At 46.0% G+C, this 24,856-nt stretch overlaps 1 protein-coding gene across 2 annotated transcripts in view; it reads right to left on the reverse strand.

Moving 5' to 3' along the window:
- Myo16 (myosin XVI) overlaps positions 1–24,856 on the reverse strand; it is a 427,263-nt gene that overhangs the window by 147,206 nt on the left and 255,201 nt on the right. For both annotated transcript variants that reach the window (XM_041673988.1, XM_041673987.1), the window contains exons 21-23: positions 15,306–15,378; positions 2,347–2,499; positions 755–955 (exon numbers count right to left, since the gene is read on the reverse strand). In XM_041673988.1, the coding sequence (XP_041529922.1) occupies positions 755–955; positions 2,347–2,499; positions 15,306–15,378 (427 nt within the window). The remainder of the gene's footprint in view (positions 1–754; positions 956–2,346; positions 2,500–15,305; positions 15,379–24,856) is intronic.

Raw genomic sequence — 24,856 nt, forward strand, 5'->3', positions numbered from 1 at the left:
TACACTGGAAGGGTATTTCAACTCTGCCTGGGAAGGAGTTCACGGCAGTGAGAGGGACTCAAGAAGACAGAGGACTAGAACACACGGCCTAGAGAGAAGACTCGCACGAGGGAGTTACAACAGGAAAGTCATGGGGCAAAGATGCCCTGGTCCGGGGCCTTCTAACATGAGATGACAAGAGAGTGTTGGGGACACCACTCCAGGTAGGGGTTAGACTCCGGAGGTCAGCGGGTTTGCTGTCTTAGGCTCTAAGAAACATATTCAACATTAAGCCCACGTTCAGGTCAAGCACACTCAGAGGCCCAAAATTTATATAGGAAAAATATCCCCAAAGTGTGGAACAAAGCTCTTTATGCGGATCCTGGGGCTCGTCTCATATTAATGAAAGTCTGTACACACAGTGAGACAGTTAGCCTGCTAAGCACACACTGTTCTGAGATGTCACCTCAGCATCAAACCAAAGGCAAAGAGTTTACAAAAGCTAATGACTGTGGGCTGGTCATGTGGTTTCTGAGTGTCTAATGGCATATCCTGCAATCCTGTGCTCTAAAGGTTGCATCTCTCTGGTACACCAGTACACGGGACACATCACCTGGTACACCAGTACACGGGGCATATCAACTGGTACACCAATACACAGGGCACATCACACTGTATGTCAGTACACAGGTCACATCACACTGTATGTCAGTACACAGGGCACATCACGTGGCACACCAGTACACAGGGCACATCACGTGGTCCTTCTACTCACCCTTCCTGCGTAGTGCATGACCGTGAAGGCTGGGCCTTGACCTTTGAAAGCAACATTTCCATTGCCATCCTTCATAGGAGAATACACTGTGTTTGTATTTGATGACTCCAGGAGACTCTGCAGCTTTCTGGGAAGATTTGGCTCCACGGACCAGATCACTTGACTCTCCTCATCCAATAAGGAGAAGAATCCTGATGGTTTCTGAAAGTCAGCACAAGTTAGAAGTTTGCTCCTGCTACTCCACCTGGTGTCCTTGATGCACACCCTCCAGTTCTAGTATATTCATGCAATCACTCAGATGCTCGCCCTCCAGTTCTAGTATATTCACGCAGTCACTCAGATGCTCGCCCTCCAGTTCTAGTATATTCACGCAGTCACTCAGATGCTCGCCCTCCAGTTCTAGTATATTCACGCAGTCACTCAGATGCTCGCCCTCCAGTTCTAGTATATTCACGCAGTCACTCAGATGCTCGCCCTCCAGTTCTAGTATATTCACGCAGTCACTCAGATGCTCGCCCTCCAGTTCTAGTATATTCACGCAGTCACTCAGATGCTCGCCCTCCAGTTCTAGTATATTCACGCAGCCACTCAGATGCTCGCCCTCCAGTTCTAGTATATTCACGCAGTCACTCAGATGCTCGCCCTCCAGTTCTAGTATATCCACACAGCCACTCAGATGCTCACCCTCCGGTTCTAGTACATTCACGCAGCCACTCAGATGCTCGCCCTCCAGTTCTAGTATATTCACATGCAATGGGTGACTCCACAGAGCAGCTCAGGCAAACACAAGTTGCTGTTGACATGCTTGATAAAACAGTTTATCACATGTTTTTATTATCCCCCCACAGTGCATGTGTGTGTGTGTCTGTGTGTGTTCATGCACGCATGTTTACATGCCAGAGTATTCATATGGAGGTCTGAGGGCAACTTGAAGGAGTTGGCTGTCTCCTTCCCTCAAATATGTCCGGGATCATAATCTAGGTCATCAGCCTTACCAACAAGCTCCTTTTCCACCGCATCATCTTGCTGTCTCACATAAGAGTTCTTTACTTACACACAGAAGCTTTTCACTTTATTCAGAGATGAAAATATGAAGGTAAACTCACGCTGATGCCTTCAGGCTCAATTTTAACCAAAGATTAACTTAACCGAAGATTATTTTGTGTATATACTTTTCCTGTCAACCTTTCAAAATTTCAGTTTTAGAACCCCTGAAGACCAATACAAAACATGTAATCTATTTCATGATATCACGGGCCTCATATATTAGCTTATGGAATCCATGTTGTACACTGGCCTCTTGCAACTTTATAAAAGAGATTTTTAGGTTTGATAAATAAAGTGATGAATGCCCTTATATCATCCAGTTCTCATATAGTTCTTGTCCTTTGAATGAAGCAGCGAGTTTTCCATTGCCCCTTCGGGCAAGGGTAATTTGTGCTCCTCAAAAGACTACTGGGGAACGATAAAGGCACTGCAGAGTCTTATATATAAGGCTGCATCACAAGCAAGGCCTTCAGAAAGAAAATTCTCTCTCCAGTGCACCTGAATGCACACATCCTGTTAAGTATCTAATTATGTTATGTAAGTACCTGGAAGAAGAAATCCAAAACTCCAGCCTGGTTACCAAGAGAATAGGCAGTTTCCATGGCAACTCCCTCTTGTACACACTCTGCTTGCTCTTGCAGGAAAAGCACTTCTTGGATATAGTAATGCATCTTCTCGTTGGTCAGGTTGACACAGAGCTGTTTCGGGAAAGAGAACAAAACAGCAGATAACACAGGCCGCCATACAGAGCCACTTGCTCATGGTGGAGTGTTGCCCCCAGGGACACACAGAACAAGTGGTCCATTAGGATGACTCAGGAGTTTTGCCCTAGAAGGCAGCTTCGCTTAGTCACTTCTGAGGTCATCCTGCCCTAGTGTTCAACATGAGGTGGGCATGTTAAACATAAGAAATGTAACTACGGTGCCCACGTACAAACCGAGTCTCAAGCACTTAAAAACAAAAGGAAAAGCATTCCTGAAAGGAAGACATAGTGGGCTCTTGAGGACACCTGTGGCTAAAAGCCTTTCTGCTGTGGGGTCCTGCATGGCCTCTTGCATGCCCTGCGCTGGTTACATATTGGTGGTTGGTGAGCAGCGCGGACATAGACTTCCTCTGCAAGTTACATCTAGACTAAGGGATTCGTTACACAAATAGTGTTCTTAATTGGAATACACCTGTCGAAAATCCTCTTCCAAGTTTCCGGAAGACGGTCCCTAGAGGAAAAGAATCTTATTTCTCAGTTAAGTTTTTCTTCATCTTAAAATGTTTACTTTCTTCCACAGACCTCCTTGCTCACACGCCGTATCTCGGCACACCAACCTAATCACCCCCTCGTGCCCCCTGTCCACTTCCTCCCTTCCTCTTCTTCCCACGAACCCTTTCTTCTCCAGTCTTGTCTTTCCGGAAAGTAACCACATTTAATTAGGGTTTCTCTTCAGCCTGGGTTAGGGCGGCTGAAACAAGGGCAACTTACCAATGGCTACAGCACTGAGAACTATGGCTCCCCACTCCCGCCAACCATGAACTGCCTCTAGCTGGTTAGGGAGGGGTTGGGCCACAGGAGCCCTTCCCCCACCCATGATGCAATTTTGACAGGTCTTGTGTAGTAGCCATAGATCCTATGAGTTCATGAGGGCAGCAGCCATGTCGCGTGCAAAACAAGCAATTTAAATTAAAATAAAATATCATTTTTCTTCCAGGTACTTTCTCATTTATTTTTATTTATTTTTAATATTTATCTTTTTATCCTTTAAAATTTTCATACATGTGCACAGCATGTCTTGGTCATATCCACACCTCACTGAGTCATCTAACATGGTCTCTCTCCCAGTTTCATGGCTTCAGTTCCCGCCCCCCCCCTTTTTTTAATAACACATCGAGTCTAATTAGCCCATGTGTACAAGCATGTAGAGTTATGCCCAAGGGCACAGGCAACCCACCAGCAGCCACCCGCGAAGAAAAGAGACTTTCTCTTCTCCCTCAGCCATCAGCTGCCAATAGCTCCTCGGCTAGGGGAGGACAGCTGCCCTGTGGTGGTTTTTTCACTAGCTGGATGTTGTGGAGGTCTTGTGCAGGTAACCACAGCCTCCTTTTACATTGAACACTAAACTGAAAAGCACAAAGACTTGTCCTTGCTTATTAAGAGAAATTCACATCTCTTCTTCCCTTGACACGTCTTGGTTCTGCCGATTTCGGAAGTCTCCAGAAATTCACGTCTCCAAGTCAAATGCTCAGTTCTCAGCAGACATGTTGTTGGAGCCCCTGTGACATATGCCAGATGTCCACCCCTTTAGTCACATCTCCCGTCTTGGGCCTTGGCCTCTCTTCACCTCTTTCTCCTCTGCCCTTCCTCCTGACTCTCCCCCAGGTGCTCTCCAGCTCCCCACTTCACCCCTGCTTTGCCTATAGCATACCTCCTGCAGGGCTAGGCCCTTTGGTCTCACCCCCTCCATCTGCTTCCCGAACACATTTAGATCCTACAATTAAAACTAGTACCATCTATTGGTTCCATTCCACAGCAGGGATAATTCCTCTTTTGTGCACTTAAGGTAAATATCGCATGCTAAATTCTAATAATTTTATATCAGTTATTATATCTTAGTAACAAAATTGCCTCAGTATTAAGGGACTTCAATGGCATTTCACTTCTCCTTCTCCACTGGCTATTTTTCACAAACATTTCTCTCTTTTTGTAATTAAAATGGACGTGGCAAGCATAGCTGCTCCATTCAGAGCAGGGATTCCTCAGACACCGACTTGACAGCTCCACAGGGAGCACTTTCCCCCCAGAACCCCTACTGGGGGTTGGTACACAATGAGAGAAATACAGTCGCTAGTGAGGCTCTGACGAACAGGCGTGAGCTTGATAAGGTAGGACAAGGGGAATAGACCAGCTGAACGGCACCCGCAGTGCAGAAGGCTTTGCTGCAGTGCCCGCATGCTGAACACAGCCTCCCTTTGCCAGCTGTAAGGTTTCGCCCCACTCAGTTCTCCTTGCTGCAGTCACATTGCAGGAAAAGTGATGTGTCCCATTTGGGTCGCCAATCTCTGCTTCTCTTGCACCTTCAGCCATCAGTGTGTCCTCTGACCTGACTGTGTTTATTCAAGAAAATCGACCACACCAAGTGTGTTCTTAGCTAAGGAGCTTTGTGCTTTAAATCCTCAGAAACCTCCAGCTTTTTATATGCCCCACGGAATACATTTGTCGAGGACCAGAGAGCGAATGTTCTAGGGGAGGAGCCTGAGAAATGACTCTGCTGGGTAAGGCACCTACTGCCAAGTCTGAAGACCAGAGCTCAATTCCCAGACCCCCGTGGTAGAAGCAGGGAAATGATTTTTGCAAATTCCTCTGAGAATGTGTGATGGCTATGTGCAGAAGTGCATGCATGCATGTGCATGCATGCATGAGCACACACACACATGCACACACATATGCACACATGCACAAATTGTGTGTGTTTGTGTGTGATTAAACTGTTTTGAAGAGATTCTGTAAGTTCAATGGTCATGACGGAGTAGTAGTGGGAAGACCGTGATGGAAACAGGAATTCCAAATTTAAAGAGATCTAATCTTGCTCCTCAGGCTTTCCTGTGAGCACAAGGCAGCAGCAGTGCTGCACGGGTCCGGTTGCAGTGGACAATCTTCAAACCTACAGAAGTTCTTTCAGACCTAAGACCAAGTGATCAGAAAGGAGAGCAATTTTGGGGTGTTAGTTTTCTATCTAGAATAAGAATTTTTGTTCTTATTGTATGGCTGTTCATATCTCAGATTTATTGTTTGTTTTTAATCTATTTTCATGAACATACATATTTATACCTATTTTGATATAATAATTGTATTTATTAATACTATATTTGGTATTTTTCTCTATATAACTCTCTACCTAGCGTATTAACAATAATAACTTGTCTATGTGACTCCTCCTGGTGCAGGCCACTGGAAAGAGGCTCACGTCACTGACTGGCAGCCAGGAAACAAAAGTTGCTCCTGCATTCTCTAGAAAGAAAAAAGCTACGAGCTTCTACAGGAGGAATGGGTATCCAGAGAGGATTAGCTGCTACATGGGGTACAGTGACACTAGACCTGGAAAGACTCGGGGATCCTAGGGAAGAAGAATCCAAGGACGTCTTTCTGAGGAAACTGGGGAACCTCCAAGTTTCGCTCCCTGAACACAGCCTATGTATTTTGTTTATATTTCACTCTAACATAATCTTAGCCATCACCCCCATCTGACACTGGTGCCCGTCTCTTTGCCTTGAAATTTCAGTTTTACATCCATGTGAGCCATTTATATCTTTAGCGGCACTGAGTTACCAAGTACTAGGCATGGTAACGTTGGACTATACCAGTGTGGCTCTGAGGACACAGGGAACAGTTATATACTGAAGTCTTTCGGGAGAATGAACTTCAAAACTACCTGGAAATGTCAGTAAGGCAACTAACACAACCCTTCTACCTCGTGATTGGTACCCACTTGAAACATAAAAAGTATACATCACTAATAACAAAAGGGACCCAAACTGCCAAAACTCAATGAATCGGCCTTTATTTTCACTGTATGTAAACCTGTGTGTGTGTATGTGTGTGTATGTGCGTGCGTACACATGTGCACTTGCGAGAATGTCTAGGTGTACAATACCATCACGGGAAATCTTAATAAGCACATGAGTCAGGGTTCTAGGGTTTCTAGAATCATAAATCTGCACCAGGAAACTAAAGGATCATCAGCTTCGATGCCAAACAATTTTTATTTCTCATTTTGAGATCTGCCCATCAGAGATGTGTGAGAAGCACATTAGATCTCCAGATACTCCTCAGAGAGGACTCAAAAGTGGGTGAAAGGCAAGGACAATACTGAGTAGCCATTTAATTAGCATGGATACTGCTCTTATTAAACCACATGCTTCATGCATTAAGCGAACTACCAGGTTTAATAATAAAAATGATGCATTCCTTGAAACCTCTCTTCAGCAACAGAGCCTTGCTGCTTATCCAGATGGCCCGTCATTTGTATTAATGACAAACTTAATTTCTTGAGTAAATGTTCACCAACTGTTCTCCATTTTTACTGCTCAGTGAAATCTATCTGGAGCAGAGGTAGGCAGTGCACGGCACGTCCATCACAAAATTGAAGGGGAGGAGAGAGGAAAGCTGACTCCTGCAGAAGTTAGAGCCCCTGTGTCCCACAGAGGGGACGGTCATCCTTGCTGCTCACTGGAATTAACTGGGAGCTTTGTGCAAAAGGCTGGTGCGTGGTTCTGACCCTGAACCCGTTAAAACGGAGTGGGGCTGAGGCACTGATGTGTTCGGATTGCTATAGAACATGCCAAGCTAGACAATGAGAAGCCAATGAAGCCAATTTGCCAAATCGTTCAGCAGTTAATCTAGAGATATATGCAAAATGTGTTGTGTATTACTGTGTACTTGTGTGTGTATTTGAGAGAGAGATAGAGAGAGACAGAGAAAGAGAGAGACAGAGATAGAGAGAGAAAGAGAGAGAGGATATGTTGCAATTTCAGATACTGAACATTTCTCAAAAATGTCTAGAATATTTAACTGTCTGAGATGTCGATGGGTATTTTTTGTTTTTGTTTTTTTGTTTTTTGTTTTGTTTTTTCGATGGGTATTTTCTAAAAAAGCACTGAACAGGCTGATGCCTACTGGAGAAACACTGAAGTAAGTTGGCTCACAAGCTTCCCTGCGGGACTTCCCAAGGCCCTTAAGAAGTCCGTTAGATGATGGGTCTCCAATTCGCCGCCTCTGAACACTTCCTTTTGTCTACATTGCTGATGTGTTTCCCCAGGGAGTCAGCTATGCCTGAGATCAATATGTTGTCTACAAAGTAGAAGTTGTGGGAAGCTGAAGAGGGCAGCCTATCTCCTTCCAGCTTTCCTTTTAACAATCGTGGATCTTGTCTCCTTGCCCAAGGCTTCCCACCCCACCATTCTGGCTTGGAAAAGGCACATTTCCTGTCTCCTATCCCCATCTACCCTGCAGACTGAGCATCTCACCCCTGGCAGCAGGCAGGCACTATTGAAATGGCAGTGAACTCATTATTATAGCAGCATCGAACCCCTGTGGGAGACCCTCCGTCAGCAGATAGACTTCTCTTGGTTTGTTCAGTTTCATTTTGGAGAGGATGCCAGCAGGTCCTGGTCCCTGAGCCTCTCTGTTGACAACTTTTCTGGATGAGGTATGGGTTCTTGAAGAATGCCTGGGTCACGTGGGTTTGCTCCCTGTCTTCCTCCGAGGAGGATGCTCTTGATGTAGGGCCTGCTGAGCCCTGCCTCATTCTATAAGGATCAAGCCTCCTACCCTGGGGCCGGGGGCACCGTGTCTAGAAGATATTTTAGGAGAGGATACAACTTAGCCATATATAACGGTTATTGTTGACAGGGGGCATCCCAGAAGAGCCATGGGACAATAAGTCTCCATTCTTCTAAATTATCTAGTACAAAGAATTCTGTCACCACAGCATGAAACTATCAGTCCGATCATGGTGTTGATCCTCAGGAGGCAGCCAGGCGGCAACAACGCAGCTCATCCCATTGGAGTCAGCGTTCTACGCAATGATAGCTAGCTCAGGGTGGGGGAGCGTCCGTTCAAAGGGAAATGATCTTAGATATTTTGAAGGACACCTCATAAATCACACCTCAGCTCAAGCAAAACCAGACTCTAGAATTAGAAACAGAGCCTTTGGCCAAAATGCCCTCAATTCAAAGCTTCTGTCATTGTTTCTTATTGTTTTCCATTTTCAAAGAAAACAATGAATGTATATTTTTGTTGTTTTGGCAATAAACTTTTGGTTTAATTAACACACCTTTTACATACAGTTACAAGTACAGGCCTACAAGTGATTGACATACAATTTCCGCCCAATGAATCGTCCTTTTTTACATCACAGCCACAGAACTGGAAGTAGATAAGAACTGCAGACGAACAGGGCACTGCATGCGAGGTCCCGTGGGTCTAGGTCTGAGTTCCAGTTTGATCCCACAAGGGCTTTGGGTTATCCTCAGCGTTCTTACGACAGTCAGAGATCAAGCAGGACAATAATCTCACTCAGAGGAGAAGCATAACAAAACTTATCCATTTTCCATCATATGTAAGCACCACCCATAAGCACTTCCCTAGTTAGTACCATTAGGAATTCAGGTTTTTTATTCAGATTGCCACTGTTTATATCTGAAGAACATTTTCTCTTCTCTAGGGTTATTATGTAGCATTAATTACTATTCAATGCAGTGATATTGGTTATTAAAAGAATAAATATGTTATAATGAAGTATTATTCTTTTTCCTGTTGCCATAACAAGGGAGAGCTGAGGAAAGAAGCCTGTGTTTTTCTTTCTGGTGGGAGGGTGCAGGCCAGCACAGTGTGGGGGTGTGGCGGCTCCTGGTAGGAGGGTGCAGGCCAGCACAGTGTGGGGGTGTGGTGGGTCCTGGTGGGGGGTGCAGCACAGTGTGGGGGTGTGGTGGCTAAGGTAGTGGGGTGCAGGCCAGCACAGTGTGGGGGTGTGGTGCTCAGGTGGGAGGGTGCAGGCCAGCACAGTGTGGGGGTGTGGTGGGTCCTGGTGGGGGGTGCAGCACAGTGTGGGGGTGTGGTGGCTCTTGGTAGGAGGGTGCAGGCCAGCACAGTGTGGGGGTGTGGTGCTCAGGTGGGAGGGTGCAGGCCAGCACAGTGTGGGGGTGTGGTGGCTCCTGGTGGGGGGTGCAGCACAGTGTGGGGGTGTGGTGGGTCCTGGTGGGAGGGTGCAGCACCGCGTGGGGGTGTGGTAGCTCAGGTAGGAGGGTGCAGGCCAGCAGTGTTGGGGTGTGGTGGCTACTACCAGAAGGAGGAGAACATGAGTGATACCCTTTATCTGGCTCTCTCCTCTTTCCTTTCCCTCAGTCCAGGACTTTAGCTATGCGGCACTGATACTCCACATGCAGGTTGGGACACTTCCCTCTTCAGGTAAACCTTCCTTTCTGGGAATGTCCCCAGAGCTGTGTCCCTCTTAGATGATTCCAAACCAGTCAAGCTGAAGTGAAGGGGCCATGAGCTTATCATGGAATATGTGTCTGGTATGTACATAGATTCACAAGAATTCTTCATTTTGTTTTGAGGTATTTTCTCTTCATTGACACGGCGCTAGGGTGGGAAGGCATTCCTGCCTCTCTGCTGATATTAAATGGACTTGGTGTGAATTCTGCTGTGGAGGAAGGAGCTGACAGCACACAGAACTTATTAAAGCATGATTATCTTTGCACTTCTCACAAGAGCAATTATCCCATCTCTAAAGGAAAAAACCCAGCCAGTCATTAAGGGGAAGCAGCTACTCGCAGTGAGGCTTAGATCTGTCCTCTGACAGACTGCTGGTTGGATTGCCTTTACCAGCAACACGGCAGCAGGCTGGATTCTGAGCCCGGATCCGTGGGAACTACCAAGAATGACATAAAACTATCTGTGCTTTGCTTCAGCATTCATGTAAATGAATGCACAGAACATGTTGAGTAGAGTCATCAAATGTACAGTTCATATATATATATATATTATATATCATAAATTTATATATACATATATACATATCAGCTTACCTGAAGAGGCCTCCATACTCTTCTTATATACATAGGCTCTAATTATAAGAGGCATATGAAAAATGACATGTGGTCACATAACAGAGCTAGTCATGTTACATAAGCATGGTTTTGGAATCTGCATGGAAGATGAGTTAATATCGCTATGAGATTGCCCACCAGTTAGTTATTCGACACATGGGTCCCTACTGATGTCCAGCAGTTTTCAGGGATGTGCTGTGGTTAAAATCACCTGGACAGTGCCCACCAAGAGCTAAAACAGCAGCAGCACCAAGCCTTTGCACCTGCCCCTCCACGGGACGATTAGAATTGGCCCTTCTCCTTCACAGGGCTGGCGTCAGCCTACAGAGGATAGCAGATTTGTGAACGTGGAGTACTAAGCAGGCCACAGCGTCCTGAAGCTTGCTCCTTTGGGAAGCTGCAGAGGAGGCTGGCCAAATGACTGTAAAAATCCAAGTAGCCCTCTGAGAGCAACCTCCACAGAGGTCCACCTAGAGAGAGCCAGAGCTGAGGTCCAGCTAAGGACTGGTATTTTCCTGAGTTCTTGGCTGAGGGAGACTCAAATAAGAGCCCTCTAGCTGAGTCCTCCAACTCTGGTTCCAGGTGTAGCCCATTCCCTGGTCGTGCCCAAACTGCTGACCCTGAGAATCAGGAACATCACAGGCATTTGCGCCTTTAACCTCTTGGGCAATCTCTGGACCCCATTACGGGTAGCATTTTAACTTTCTTTTGATATCTAGGTGCCATAGTCCTTAATCTGCTCACAGTCTCTTAACACTTAGCTGAGCAAACCAGGGCCAGTGCTTTTCACGTCTCAGCTGTTTTGGATGCATTTAGATTGGCTTTAATTTATAGCCCTTCCTGTAGCCACTTTCCCTGCATCTCGTATGAAAATATCAGTCATCATGCACTCTCTGCTGCTGGGTGGTGTGGAGGGCAACCTCATGGTTTATCGCATTGTGCTCTCCTGCCTTTGAGCTTTTAAATTTCTGGCTGGATCATAAACATTCATTATGTAGGTTTCCCTCTCCTCACCTTCTACTCCTACCACTCTCCTTTCTTCTGTTTTTCCATCCATCCATCCATCCATCCCTACCATAGCAGACTTCTGTCCACTGAATCACCTAACACTACTGCAGAGTTATATAATCTAGAAGATTATGTTCATTATTGTGGTAGTTTGAATGTAACTGGCCTCTATAAGCTCGTAGGGAAAGGCACTATTAGGAGGTGTGGCCTCGTTGGAGGAAGTGTGTCACTATGGGGGTGAGCTTTGAGGTCTCATATATGCTCAAGCCATGTCCAATGTCTCAAGTCACTTCCTGTTGCTTGTGAATCAAGATGTAGCATCCCCAGTTCCGTGCATCTCCAGCACCATGTCTGCCTGCATCGTGCCATGCCCTGCCATGATGATACTAAACTAAATCTCTGTAACTGGAAGCTAGTCCCATTTAATGTTTTTCTTTAAAAGAGTTGCCAAGGTCATGGCAACTAAGATAATGATAAATCAAGAAGTTGTAACTCATTAGAAAGTCCCACCACCTCCCTACATTGAAATCTTATACCAACAATCATGGGGCTGGAAGGCAGTGGGTATGTGAATGGGACCACTGTCTTGGTTAACAGCATGACTGCTTTTATAGTGGGGGCTTTTGCATCCCACAATAGAAAGGTGCGAAAGGGCTCTCCAGATAAGAAGAGGACCTCAGCAGCCTCAGAATCTGGAAACTATGGCATCTTGCTCTTGGGTTTCCAGACTCCAGAACTGTGGGCAATGACTGTGTGCTGTTTACCCAGTGTAGGGCAATTTGTGACAACAGCACAGAGGAAGGGAAGTGTGCCACAGCACCACGCTGACCCGGTAGGGTGACGAAGGACACAGAGGAAGGGAAGTGTGCCACAGCACCACACTGACCCAGGATGACGAAGGACACAGAGGAAGGGAAGTGTGCCACAGCACCACGCTGACCCGGTAGGGTGACGAAGGACACAGAGGTAGGGAAGCTTCCTGCTACCTCCTCCAGGTTGTCTCTCTTCTAACCACCTAACGATGCTCGCTACAGACCAAGAACCACCAGCAAACCCACTGCGACGTTTTCTTCCTTCCCGGTCTTATCCTCCACAAATTTCAATTGCAAACATAGTTGATAATATTCAGCTATGTACAAAATAATATACCAGACAATTTCAAAAACCGTGTGGAGCTGGCACTTTAGTCAATAGCTGATCACCCGTCAATAAGCTCAAAGCAGGAAGGAATGAATGCTTAGGGAGGCAACACTATCCCTCAGATGTGCTCGTGAATACAGCAAGAATTCCTTAAGCATTGCTGCTTAAGTGTGCAGTGGAACGGAAAATGAGGAAGTCCTGTTCGCAACAAAGGAATCCACAGAGAATCAAACCAGTGGCCTTTAAAAAAAGTTCATATGCAAATTTTGGAATTTACTGCTTCCAGGTAAAGATTTTGCATTTAGACTAAGAAACAACCTTATCTTTACAGAAGATTCCCGGTCACCATTATGTACAGCAGCAAGGCAGACTTGCTAAGAAAATGGGATATTAAAATAATTATTCTTTCATAATTGAAGTCTAAGAATCAATCTTGACATTTTGCCCATCAGTGCTTAAAAGTAGCATTTAAACAAAAGATTGATTCATGTGTTAGATCTTAAGGGAAAACGTCCCTTCCTGATATGCAGAAATCACAAATGATGAGTATATTCTGAAATACATCATTAAAACACCCAGCAGAAAGAAAGAATAAGGGATGCGTGTGATGGTGGGACAACGTATGTTTTAATAAAGAAGCAGTACGGATACTGTGTACATCACCTGTGAGCACAGACTGGACGTGTGACCTGAGCCTGGGTGTGGGACGACTGATGGAGGAAGGTCATTGGTCATTAGCTAATAAAGGAACTGCCTTGGCCCATTTTATTGGTTAGAGGATAGGTGGGAGGAGTAAACAGAACAGAACGCTGGGAGGAAGAGGAAGTGAGCTCAGAGTCTCGACAGCTCTCATCTCAGGAGCAGATGCCTGAGAGAGACGCCATGCCCCGCTCCGCTCCCGGGATGAAGCTCCGACCCAGGATGGACATAGGCTAGAATCTTCCTGGTAAGCGCACCTTGGGGTGCCATACACAGATGATTAGAAATGGGCTAAATTAATATGTGAGAATTAGCCTAGAAGAGAATGGGCCAAGCAGTGATTAAATGAATACAGTTTGTGTGTTGTTATTTTGGGGCATAAGCTAGCCGAGCGGGCGGCTGGGGTGCTGGGGACGCAGCCCTGCCGCCCCTTATTACTACAGACGACAGTGCAGGAGGCCAGTCTCCCTAGAATGGAACTTCCCGGGACATCCTCCCACTATTATTTCTGAAAAGTTTCTGCACCCCAATGAGCCTCTCCATTGGGGCAATGATCCAAATCAGAAAAAGCCCAGGTTTAATGGATACCAATGCTCCCAGGTGATCTTCCAGCCCCCCAGAGAGGAGACAGGGAAGAAAGACCAGAAAGCCAAGTGTTTGTTCTCTGACTTACAATTTAAATACCTTATGTGAGTGGTCTTGAGCATCTCAAGGGAGGGGTCATCATTTGGCAGCTTTCTCGGAGGTGGAATCTAGGCTGAGGCAATTCACAGGGGAGGAGGCTTGGGATGAAACTTCCACCTGAACATTCCAGACTCTTTGAATATAGGGATGCCAGGGGTTGTGGTGTGGCCTTAACCCAAAAAATTTCTATGTGTCATTTACTGGGACATGGGCAAATAGTGGATGTCATTGTATACATGGAGGTGTGTGTGTATGTGTGTGTGTGTATCTTGGGGTGCAGCTACAGACCGGGGTGCAGTGGGCAATGGCTCAGCTCATTCTCTTCACCTCCTTCATAACTACAGTTATACAACACACACAGGCAGGATGAACAAGAGTGAAGAAAGAGACACCTGGCCTGTGTGGTCTTCTAAGTAGTGTTCTCTTTTTTAACCCTAGACTGGAGGACATATAGAGCTATTTTCTACTAAAACTGAGCAAAAGCAAAGTTTCCAGTGTCCCCACAAGGCAGGAAACTGTACAGTGGGATATCCTACACCACTCTTGCTGCTGTTGTCGGTGCCTCGTCTCTCACTCTGCTAGCTGGCTGTTCACATAAGTAGGGAAGCCAGAATGACAAGAGACAATCCACCTTGGCCCGGATATCTCTGCCACTAAAAGTCACAGACCTGGACTTCACATGGATTCTATGTAACTCCTTGTCCAGTATCACTGATATCCACATCGTAAAATAAGAAAATAAAGGCAAATAAATCAATCACAAATTACACATGGAGCTCCACAAACAAGCAGCAACAAATTCAATTTTTTCCAAGTATTGTGTAGTCATATGGCCCTCCCCCATGCAGGTCCCTAATATCTCTGCTTTTCTTTAACATTTAAGTTTTAACTATTTTTAATTTGCTTTAAAAACTATTCCTACAGTACTACTACGATGTATATACTGATAAGATCTTTCTCATCCTCAGCTGGAAATGAATGAAGGACAACTCATAATTCTCCAACCCCATTGTGTGGCTCTCTCCAACAATTTTGTGTGTGAATGTCACAGGAGATGAGCCCACAAAGGGCAGCACGACGAAGCTAAGCTCTCTGAGGCTTGTTTCCCAATCTCAGATGCCTCTGTTCTCCATCTTCCGATCAAACACAACATTCACGTGCCCACACACAGCTAAGGACCCTCACAAGAACGGTGAAACTCAGGACTCTGAGCACATGAACCATGGAGTGATAATGGATCAGCCAGACACCAGGAATGCTAACTTGAACTAGGAGAGGGCATCCTTTGTTAAGCCCATATTTGAATATCTTAATACAAACTGTAAGTTGTAAAATCAATTCACATTCACAAAATTAAAAAAGAAAACTGACTTACTTGCTCAAATTCATTCTTTTGAAATTCCTCAAAACCGAAAATGTCCAGTATTCCAATGTCCAATGTCTGCGGGCTGGAAGGAAACAGAGCAGAATAAACGGGCATTCTCAGTAGCCTCCTCTCAGGAGACTGCAAATCCACAGTGAGTCACAGCCGATTTCAATGAAAAATCAGTGAACAGTGACTTTGGAATCTGGAGGAAAACTCTGAAAGTTGGCAGCGCCAGGCCACCCCTTTAAGGCTGCTCCCTCACACCATACACTGATAAATGCACCTTGCTTACTAGGTTAGAAAAAGACCTATGGATGGGTGACATCATGCTTGTTTCTCTGGAGTTGTGTCTGTGTCCTTCCCACTAGACCAGACTGGCTGGCCCTCAGAACTGTGAATCCACATGCTCTGTGGCTGCCTCTCCCTGTGTGCACTCCAGGTTCCTCACACAGTCAAGGGCGGTCTATTCTGTATAAAAGCTACGTTAGGAGGTAAGGTGATCTCCAATGGGTCAAATTTTGACCCTTCCTGCTGTTATCTTCCCCATGGACTGTTTATAAAGAAAGGGCAACCTTGACAAATTTAAACCATTTTGTTATTCAATATGAACTGTCTTTGTGGGAATTCAAGGCAGTCTTTGTGATAGTAAGAGTCCTAGTGTCTGTGTCCAAGTGGCAGGTGAGGAAGGACAGGGAGGGTGGCTCTGAGCACCCGGACTCCAAGCACCGATGAGAAGATATTTGCCATATACATCTTGGAATTTTAAATTGACAGATGTTCCCTCAGAAATTACTCTGATCATAACAAAGCCAGGAAAATGTTTGAGTTGTTTGCACTGGTGTTGCCATGTGGAGGCGCTCATTCTAAGGAAATGGCTAAAATATCACTAGAGGCCTATGACCAAGGCTTTTCATTGGCTAACTATAGTGGTACCCAAAGAAATGCCCCACAACCAAGATAAGGAATTAAGTGTCATTCACGTGTAGTGCATTGATGTAGTAAGAATGGTCCCATTTACAGGGACTTTCTAAACAAAGCATTGCCCAAGTAGAGACAAACAGTCAGGAGGAAACAGAGCATGCTCAGGAGAGGGAAACAGGATTTGTGTTTACTTCTCATCTTTGCTTGGTTATTTTGATAACTGGCAAATATTCTACAGATGCTTAAAAAATTGTATGAAAACATAGGAAAAGTTGGCCAACAATGTAAGTCAAGAGAAAAGCTAGAAACAAATGTATTCTTTAGAAGAATTGGAAACTGTGTAACGTCAATCACACTAAACAATGCACAAGGATCCCCCAGAGGATAAAGCCCTTGCCATGCAGGCATGAGGACCTGAGTTGTTTTTTAAATATCTGATTGGGTTCCAAACATGTTTAGTCACTAATTAAGATTTTTTTTTTTTAAAAAATCCAGAGTTACAATCAAAATTAAATGTAAGTTTAGAGTACGGTGAGGAGGTCAGTCTGCAAGGCCTCAGGGGAAGGCATGCTTCTTTAGAAGCTGGTTTTGGATCCTTACAACTGAGTAGGAGTTGTGTCTGTGACCTCTGTTCTAGGAACTTGCAGTCATGGAGAGGCCTGTGGTGGCAAAATGACCAACATGGCTGCCATCCCCTGGAAAGCTCCGGTCCTGTCACACAGGTGTGATACTCTTATGTAGGCTGCAGAAGAGAGAAGCATAAACAGCCTCAGACTCACCAACACCCAGTCTTTCAGGCGTAAGGAACATAGCTATGACGTAAGCAAGTCTTGTTACGTCAATTTTCTGAGAGTCCTAATTGGAGCTTCCCTGGTGGCTCACAATGTACATAAGCTTATTAATAAATTAAACACCTTTTACATGACAAAATGTTAACTGCTGGACCACTAGTCTGTTTGATCACATGTGTATGTGTGGGTGGGAAGTTTGACTCTTGAGTCAAACACACCATTGGAGCTGAGGTGTCATGGCAGGTAGAAACCAGATTACTTTCTGTTCACCCTCATCCCTTAGAGTTCCCCTGGAGAGTCCTCTAAGGCACAGGTAGGCTCAGGAAAGGAACTCCAAACATATTTAGTCACAAGATAAAAATACATTCTGAAAAGATGGTAAGTCAAGGAAAGTCTTAGGAGCCATGACAGAGTGGGGTTAAACCCAATTTCAACACATGACAAGGAGGCCTTCTGGAAGGCCTGGATGTGGGGCATTCTTTCAGGCAAGCTATTGGGAAGGAACCTCGGCAGAAGAGTCTCAGCTAAGTTATAGGTGAATCGGCTTCTTTGGCAGAGAGCAGACCAATAGGGCACCAGGATGGGTAAGAATTATTCTGGATGCCTTCCAGGCTTGAACCTCACTGTTCACCTCATTGCCCTTGGGGACACCTGGATTCACACAGAGGTTAGTGTTGGGGTGTCCCTGAAGGGGTTGACTGCTGTGGCACCCACAAGCTGTGCATCCATAAGTCATGTGACTGTCATAAAAATGAATGCGGTAAAAGTCTCTTGTATGCTTTTATCTGTGAAATCGTGCTGTTAATGAACATGGTCCCCTTGTGAGAGCCTGCATTTACAGCCATGCCGTATGCAGACTTGTTACCAAGAATATCTCCAGAAACAAAGATCAAGTCAACCTACTATGTGGTTTAATTTTTTTAAAAACCATAAACAATATTTAAATGATATCAATGCTTGCATCCCGGATCTAAAACAACTCTCATTTCAGGATGATGAGAGGCTGGGTAAATAAAGCCTCGCTCCGCCACCAATTGCTCTCTAGTTATTAAAATGATGGTTCTGCAGCTCGGAAACACAGACAAATACTTACAGTAAATGAAAACAGCAGGTGCAAAACACAGCATCTGAGGGATGAGGCGACGAGGGCCTTCAGACGTGCCTAGAGACAGCCCAAATTGGAAGTCTGGAATGTGATTTGGCTTCCTTTACTGATCTAAAGAAGTGATTGTGGAATGACCCAGAAACTCCACTCCTGGGCATGTATCCAAGAGAGCGAGTCCATATGTCCAATTGAACACAGATACGAGTCTCTGGGGACTTCTTTGTTCATGCAATAAGACTGGTAATGCTACACCAGATGATGAGCCAGTTACCTGTGCTCTTATGTTGCTGTATTTTTTACAGGGGAATCTTGGGCAGAAGCAAGCTAAGAATGAGTAACTAATAACAGCTGAGCGTGCACCTTAATTCTGAACACTGAATGGAAACAGCCACCCAAGTAAAAGAAAAGGAAGGAGCCAAGTCACCCTGAAGATCATGCAGGGTCATAGGTGGATGCAGAATCCACAGAACCATGTAGATAAAGAGGAGCTAAGGTAGGCTGGCTTCAGCGGAACAGTAAAGAGACTTAGGTTCCTGTGGATCCCAACTACGCAGAGAACAGAGTTTGCCAGATAAATAAATGCTAAGTGATAGGCTCTTAGATACATGTTTATCTTGGCATGAGTAAGTCCAGAACAACCTGAGGGTATGACATTTTATGACCATCCTCACCTGCTACAAGTCCCCACAGACCATTTGTTATCAGAAAGGTAACTGTGGGGGAGTGCATTCCAGATAAGGCTTCTGAGTAGCTCAGACCTTGAAGGAGAACTGCAGAAGTTCTCAAGTTTGCAAGAAGTTGAACATAGTCACCATAGTGTTTTAATACAACCCACCCTTGAGTTCATTTGTCCCGGGAGGGTCAATTTTCATTGTCAACTCAGCTCCTGGGTATGGCTACTAGGGAGTTAGCAGAGACGATTAGCTGAGCAGGTGATACCTTTCCTGAATGTAGACAATACCTGTCTACAGACCAGGAGTCCACACTGAATAAAAGGGGGTGGGGGGAGGAGAAAGCCAGGCACATGCTGGCATTCCCTGCCCTCTTCTTCATTCGTGGAGACATGGGGAGGGGTCTCAGATACACACTTCCGTCCCCATGGTCCATACTTCCTCACCATGATGGGTTGTATCCTCAAACCTTGAGCCAAGACACATCCTTCCTCCCTTAACTCACTTCCTGTTGGGGACTGGATCACAAGGACAAGAAAAGCAACCGGCACAACACTGGTCTGCCCTCCCATGTCTGAGGACACCTTCCGCAGTCACCTGCTGTGGTGAACTAAAAGCTAGATTTTAGGGATGGACTCTGGACAAAGATGTCACTTCTTCTGGCAGAGGGCACAGATTAGGAAACCACAGGGCATCTTGTGATTGCCATACATTGTCACAGAGGGAGTGACGATCTTGCAAGTTTGTATGTGACATATGAATCTTGGAGTGGGGTGGGGTGGGGGAAGCCACAACAAAGAAAGAAGACCAGGCTCATGCCCCCTGCTTTGTGTACATGTTCATAAGGCTAGTTCTGGCCTTTTCAGGTTGAGGGCCATGCAATATTCGGTATGGTTATCTTCTGCCTCTTCTGCAAGTGGATGCTGGGTCCTCATCTTCGGAGTACCCACTGTAAAAAGCAGTGGTGGAGAAGGAACCAGTGTGAGGATGGAGGATCCAGGACATGGTCATTTCCAGGTGATGTTTCTTTCCGTCTTGGGTCTAGTCAATGCTCCCCTTTGCTTGACGTCTGTGTCCTTTTGTAGGTGAATGGCAATGCTTGGCTATGGGAGTAAGGGCTTGTGATCAATGCAGTGATGACTGTCGGATCTTGTGCCAGAGGAGGACTCATGCCCACCACAACCCAGCGCAAGGCGGAGAGGAGGGTGAATTCAGAGGTATTTCAGAAGTTCAGAGTCCATTTTCAGTAAGCCTTTGTCTCACAGAGGTGATGGACAGTCATCAAATTCTTAAGATCAGGTGAAGAGAAACTCAAGAGATTAAAAATAAAATAAAATAAAAACCACCATATGGTCTGCTTTGAGAGCCAGTGGTTCAGGGAGACAGATCAGGGCAGAGGACACAGTAGGGATAAAAGGCCCATAGGCTGAGTAGGAGGTGTTTTGTGATCTTCCAAGAAGAGGGGTTGTTATTCACCATGGGAAAGCGATGTTCCCCTAACTGGGAAAGGCTGGCAGAATGGATAGACGAGGCTGGCTTTCAGCTACGTGCTGCTCTCCCAAAGAAAGTCACTGTGTGTAGGGGCCACCGCATCCCAAGCAGGAAACTACACTCTCCATGAAGCTCTTACCTTTCCCCAGAGCTGGACCTTCATAAGGTAGAGCCACTGGAAGGGTTGAGCTCACACGGTCACAGGATTTACAAGAGTGGCATTGTGATGGGCAGCCAGACACGGTGATGCACAGATGAAATGCCAGCCCTTGAGAGGCTGAAGCAAGGGGACTGATCATATGGTAGGACCTTGTTTTTTGTTTTTTAAAAAAGAAATTCAAAATCTATCTACTAAAGATAGCACTCTCGGTTCCTCTAAGAGTCAAAGATCACTGGGCCCTGCCAAATTTATCAGCATCATCTGAGCTAAGGAGGGCAATACAGAGTTTGCCTTGTGCAGCCTGGAGTATAAGACTCCAGTTCCAAAGACACCATATCCTGAGGATTATATAGAGCTACTGGCTCATCCTACAAGGGAGGCCTTGACCACCACTGGTCCACTAGCAAAGTCTCAGAATGCCTAGCTTCTCATGGAGTGGAGCCTTCTGTAACACTCTGATCTTATTTTACCGCTCCTTAGAGCTTTATTGGTATGGTAAGATTGCTTGCTGCAGGGAGCTGTGCCTATTTTTGCCACAGAGGGGACTCAGCTTAGGTGTCTGGTGAAGCCAGGGTAAGCGCTCACCGTATGCCTCCAGGCTGCTCACGTGGCGGGTGGGGGTGGTGAAATGTGTCTCCTAGCAGGTCTCATGTTCACAGAGTGAGGAGCTGAGAGAGGTCACTCACAACTGCGAGGACATGGGATGGCTTGCACGTCTCCTCCTGCAGAGACGATCAGGACGCTTCGGATCTCAGAGTGAGTCCTCAAGCATTAGTCTCGGATTCTGTGGTTTCTCAGGGGCATCTCAGAGGCTTTCAGAGACCCCAGTGTTCACTGTCTGGAGGACAGCATGTTGGCAGGGTTGGAGTCCTTCCAAGAGTGGGAGTGACTCTGTTGGTGAGAGGTAGCCTCTTCCTAGACTTGCTGAATCTGCTTTATGAACACAGTAGATCAGTAGTCCACGGACACTCTGGGAGACACTGATGATCAATAGTCCATGGACACTCTGGGAGACACTGATCAGTAGTCCACGGATACTCTGGGAGACACTGATGATCCATAGTCCACGGACACTCTGGGAGACACTGATCAGTAGTCCACGGACACTCTGGGAAACACTGATGATCAATAGTCCATGGACACTCTGGGAGACACTGATCAGTAGTCCACGGACACTCTGGGAGACACTGATCAGTAGTCCACGGACACTCTGGGAGACACTGATCAGTAGTCCACGGACACTCTGGGAGACACTGATGATCAATAGTCCATGGACACTCTGGGAGACACTGATCAGTAGTCCACGGACACTCTGGGAGACACTAATCAATAGTCCACAGACACTCTGGGAGACACTGATCAGTAGTCCACAGACACTCTGGGAGACACTGATCAGTAGTCCACGGACACTCTGGGAGACACTGATCAGTAGTCCACGGACACTCTGGGAGACACTGATCAGTAGTCCACGGACACTCTGGGAGACACTGATCAGTAGTCCACGGACACTCTGGGAGACACTGAGCTCCTGCCATCGTCCTCCGTCCTCCAGCAGCTCCAATGAGCAGTCCAGCTGGAGAGCACTGGTGGTGAGCAGGTGTGGACATGGTTGGAATGCGCTTCCTTACGGCCATGCTGTAGCTGTAGCCCTGGGAGGTATGCTGTTCTGTATGTCAACCTTGTTCCAGAAGCCAGGCTTACCTTGACTGTTCTCATTTGGTCTTTTGACTTAAAAAAAAAAAAAGTCCAGGATTCCTGGCAGTCAGTGGGAGAACCATATTGGAAAAGGTGGGGTTTGGTAAGTCTGGAAGAAAATGACCCATGGTGTCCTTTCCACTTCAAGGAGGAAGCCGCCTGAGTCCCGGGTATTGTGAGGGCCGCTGAGCAAGTTGTTTAAACTCGTGGGTCATGAAATCAAAACATCAAGCCAGCAATCTATGACTCCCGAGCCTTTGTGTGCTAACGATGGGGAATAACAAACACAGCTGCTAAGACTTGAGAAAAATTGAGATTTACTAGGAGAAGGCATTTCACTTAAGACCACCTTCCTGTTAAGTGGTAGCTCAGGATAGCCCAGGTCCTCCACTGATTAGAGGTATGAAAACCCAGCCGACAGATTAAACCACTGTGCACACAAATCCACAGCCCCGTCCTTAGATGCACCTGCACATGCAATTTGCGTGTTTCCAACACATTAGCCACCGGTCTCAGTCAGACTGTCGAGGAATTATTATCTCTGTTCTTCTATCTTTATCCATTTATGACAGTTTTTTGTCCCTTCCTGCCAACTGCATTCTAACTCAAACCCTCCTTTTGCATTTTTACTGTCTTCTTAAAAATAAATGCTAACTCATATATGTATAGAACTACATACGTGACTACAGGTTTACAAGTGTACTTGTTACTAGTGTCACGCCAGATCCCGGTTCCTCCTCTCGTGGCAAGAACAGTTGTCACCAGCTCATTCAGCTTTCTGCACCTCTGCATGCTACACGGTCACCACTTTGCACCTGTGATCAGCATTTTCCTGCCCACACCCCGAGGCTTGGGTCTTACTGTGTATTTTTAAAGCAAGCTTCTGGATATCTTTACACCTGGAGGTTTCAGACCTTGAGGCCCTGTCAGCTGAGGGACACCCAAGTCACACTGAGCGGCCATGTGGGAAGCACAGGCAGGAGACTAGCCACTGCAATGCACCAAGCGCCTCTCCTCACAGTGGCTTCCCGCCAGGCTGCCTGTCACTTAACAGCAATTCCTCCAGTTCACTGAAAGTGTTGGCAGCAGAGGCAGGAGCACCTGGTTAGGCAAAGTCTCAGACAAGGCATATCCAGATGCAAAGACTCCGAGGACAGCCCTATCCTCAGGCATTGCTCCCATTCGGAAATGTTTTAGTGTAATCCCAATTTCACTGGGAGTAAGGAAATCGCTTACGTAAAGCAGAACTGATTCGAAACTCTTCTCGCTTTAAAACAAAACCCTCATTGCCGGAGCCCCATGGTTTTATTTTAAAAACTGTCTTTTGTGCGTGTGTGTATGTGTATGCTAACAGGAGCCCGAAGAGCGTGTTGGATTCCCTGCAATTGGGGTCACAGGTACTTACGAGCCGCCACATAGGTGATAGGAATCAAACCTACATTTTTTGGAAGAGCAGCCAGTGCTCATGACTGCTGAACCACCCCTTCAGGGCTCCCTCCCCCGACTACTTCACTAGAGGACACACATTGGAAAAAAAGCGGGGTTTGGAATAAGGCCTGTCAGCATTCACACCCAAGCCCTTCCTTTTGTTGCTGTGAAATCCGACCATTTTCAAAAGCGCTCTCTCTCTCTCTCTCTCTCTCTCTCTCTCTCTCTCTCTCTCTTTATGTAAAAACAGAGAAAAATGCCAATCTGATGCCCGTTGTCAGAGTACAGAACGACAGGCCTTGGTGCCTAGCCTAACTCATATACATCAAGTTCAGCATAAGATAATCACAGTCAATATCCCTTCATCATGAGTCTCAGCTGCACAGCTGAAGAAGCCAGGCTTGGGTGGCTGTGTCTCCAAGGAGACAGTGTGTACAGAGAGAAAAACCCAGACCAATTCTAGCAGGCTTTGCATACTGTGTACAGCCTCCTTGATCAGGAGACATTTATAAAGCAATGGTGTTTAACTATGGTTACTGGCATAGCCTACAAGGACTTTCTGAGATTGGGGCTCAGCCTGAAGAATAGTGTGGTTACAAAAGCATAATCCTCCTGCCTCCACTTCCCTAGGGCTGTTGTACATCACCATAGGTGGCTTTTAGTTTGGGGCCAAGATAAAGACTTTCTGTTCCCCATTCTTATCCCTCTGGGGCATTGTTTATTCTGGCCTGACTTCCAGTACACCCCAGTGACTGCACGGGGAGTTAAGGAACTGATGCCTTTAAGGCCACTGAGCAGGATGGGTCACAGGTACTGAGAGGAGGGTAAGCAAGGGTGACAGGAGCTGCCCTGGGTTCTGTCCTTTGCATAAACAAACACACAAACAAAACACATGCTGGCTTGCACATTCCTGACTCAAAAAAGTCAAAAAGTAGGATGCTGGATATTTATCTGCCCTAAAATCAAATTACTAATGACTTGGAAATTTTATTGAAACAATTTGGCTTTCAGATAGATACTATTCTCAAAGACTACAAGAGCCATCATTAAGGAGAAAGCCCCTGGCATTTGATGCTAGGCCACTCAGGCTTACACAGATCAGCTTTGCCTCCTATAAACAAGAACAGGACCCAAATAGACTAGCCTCCCTTCCTTGTACGAGCTGTGCCATTCTTGAAAATGATTCACAAACATTAGGACAGATGTTTAAGTTCAACCATGATTTTGTCCAAGGTGTCTTGGCAACTTTTATAATAAGAACAACACGTTCTTACAGCTGTCTGTCATGAGGACCCTTA

This window comes from Microtus oregoni, unplaced genomic scaffold (genome assembly GCF_018167655.1).
Source record: "Microtus oregoni isolate MIOR12 unplaced genomic scaffold, Mior012 000024F_ref0000369, whole genome shotgun sequence".
Classification (NCBI taxonomy): Eukaryota; Metazoa; Chordata; class Mammalia; order Rodentia; family Cricetidae; genus Microtus; species Microtus oregoni.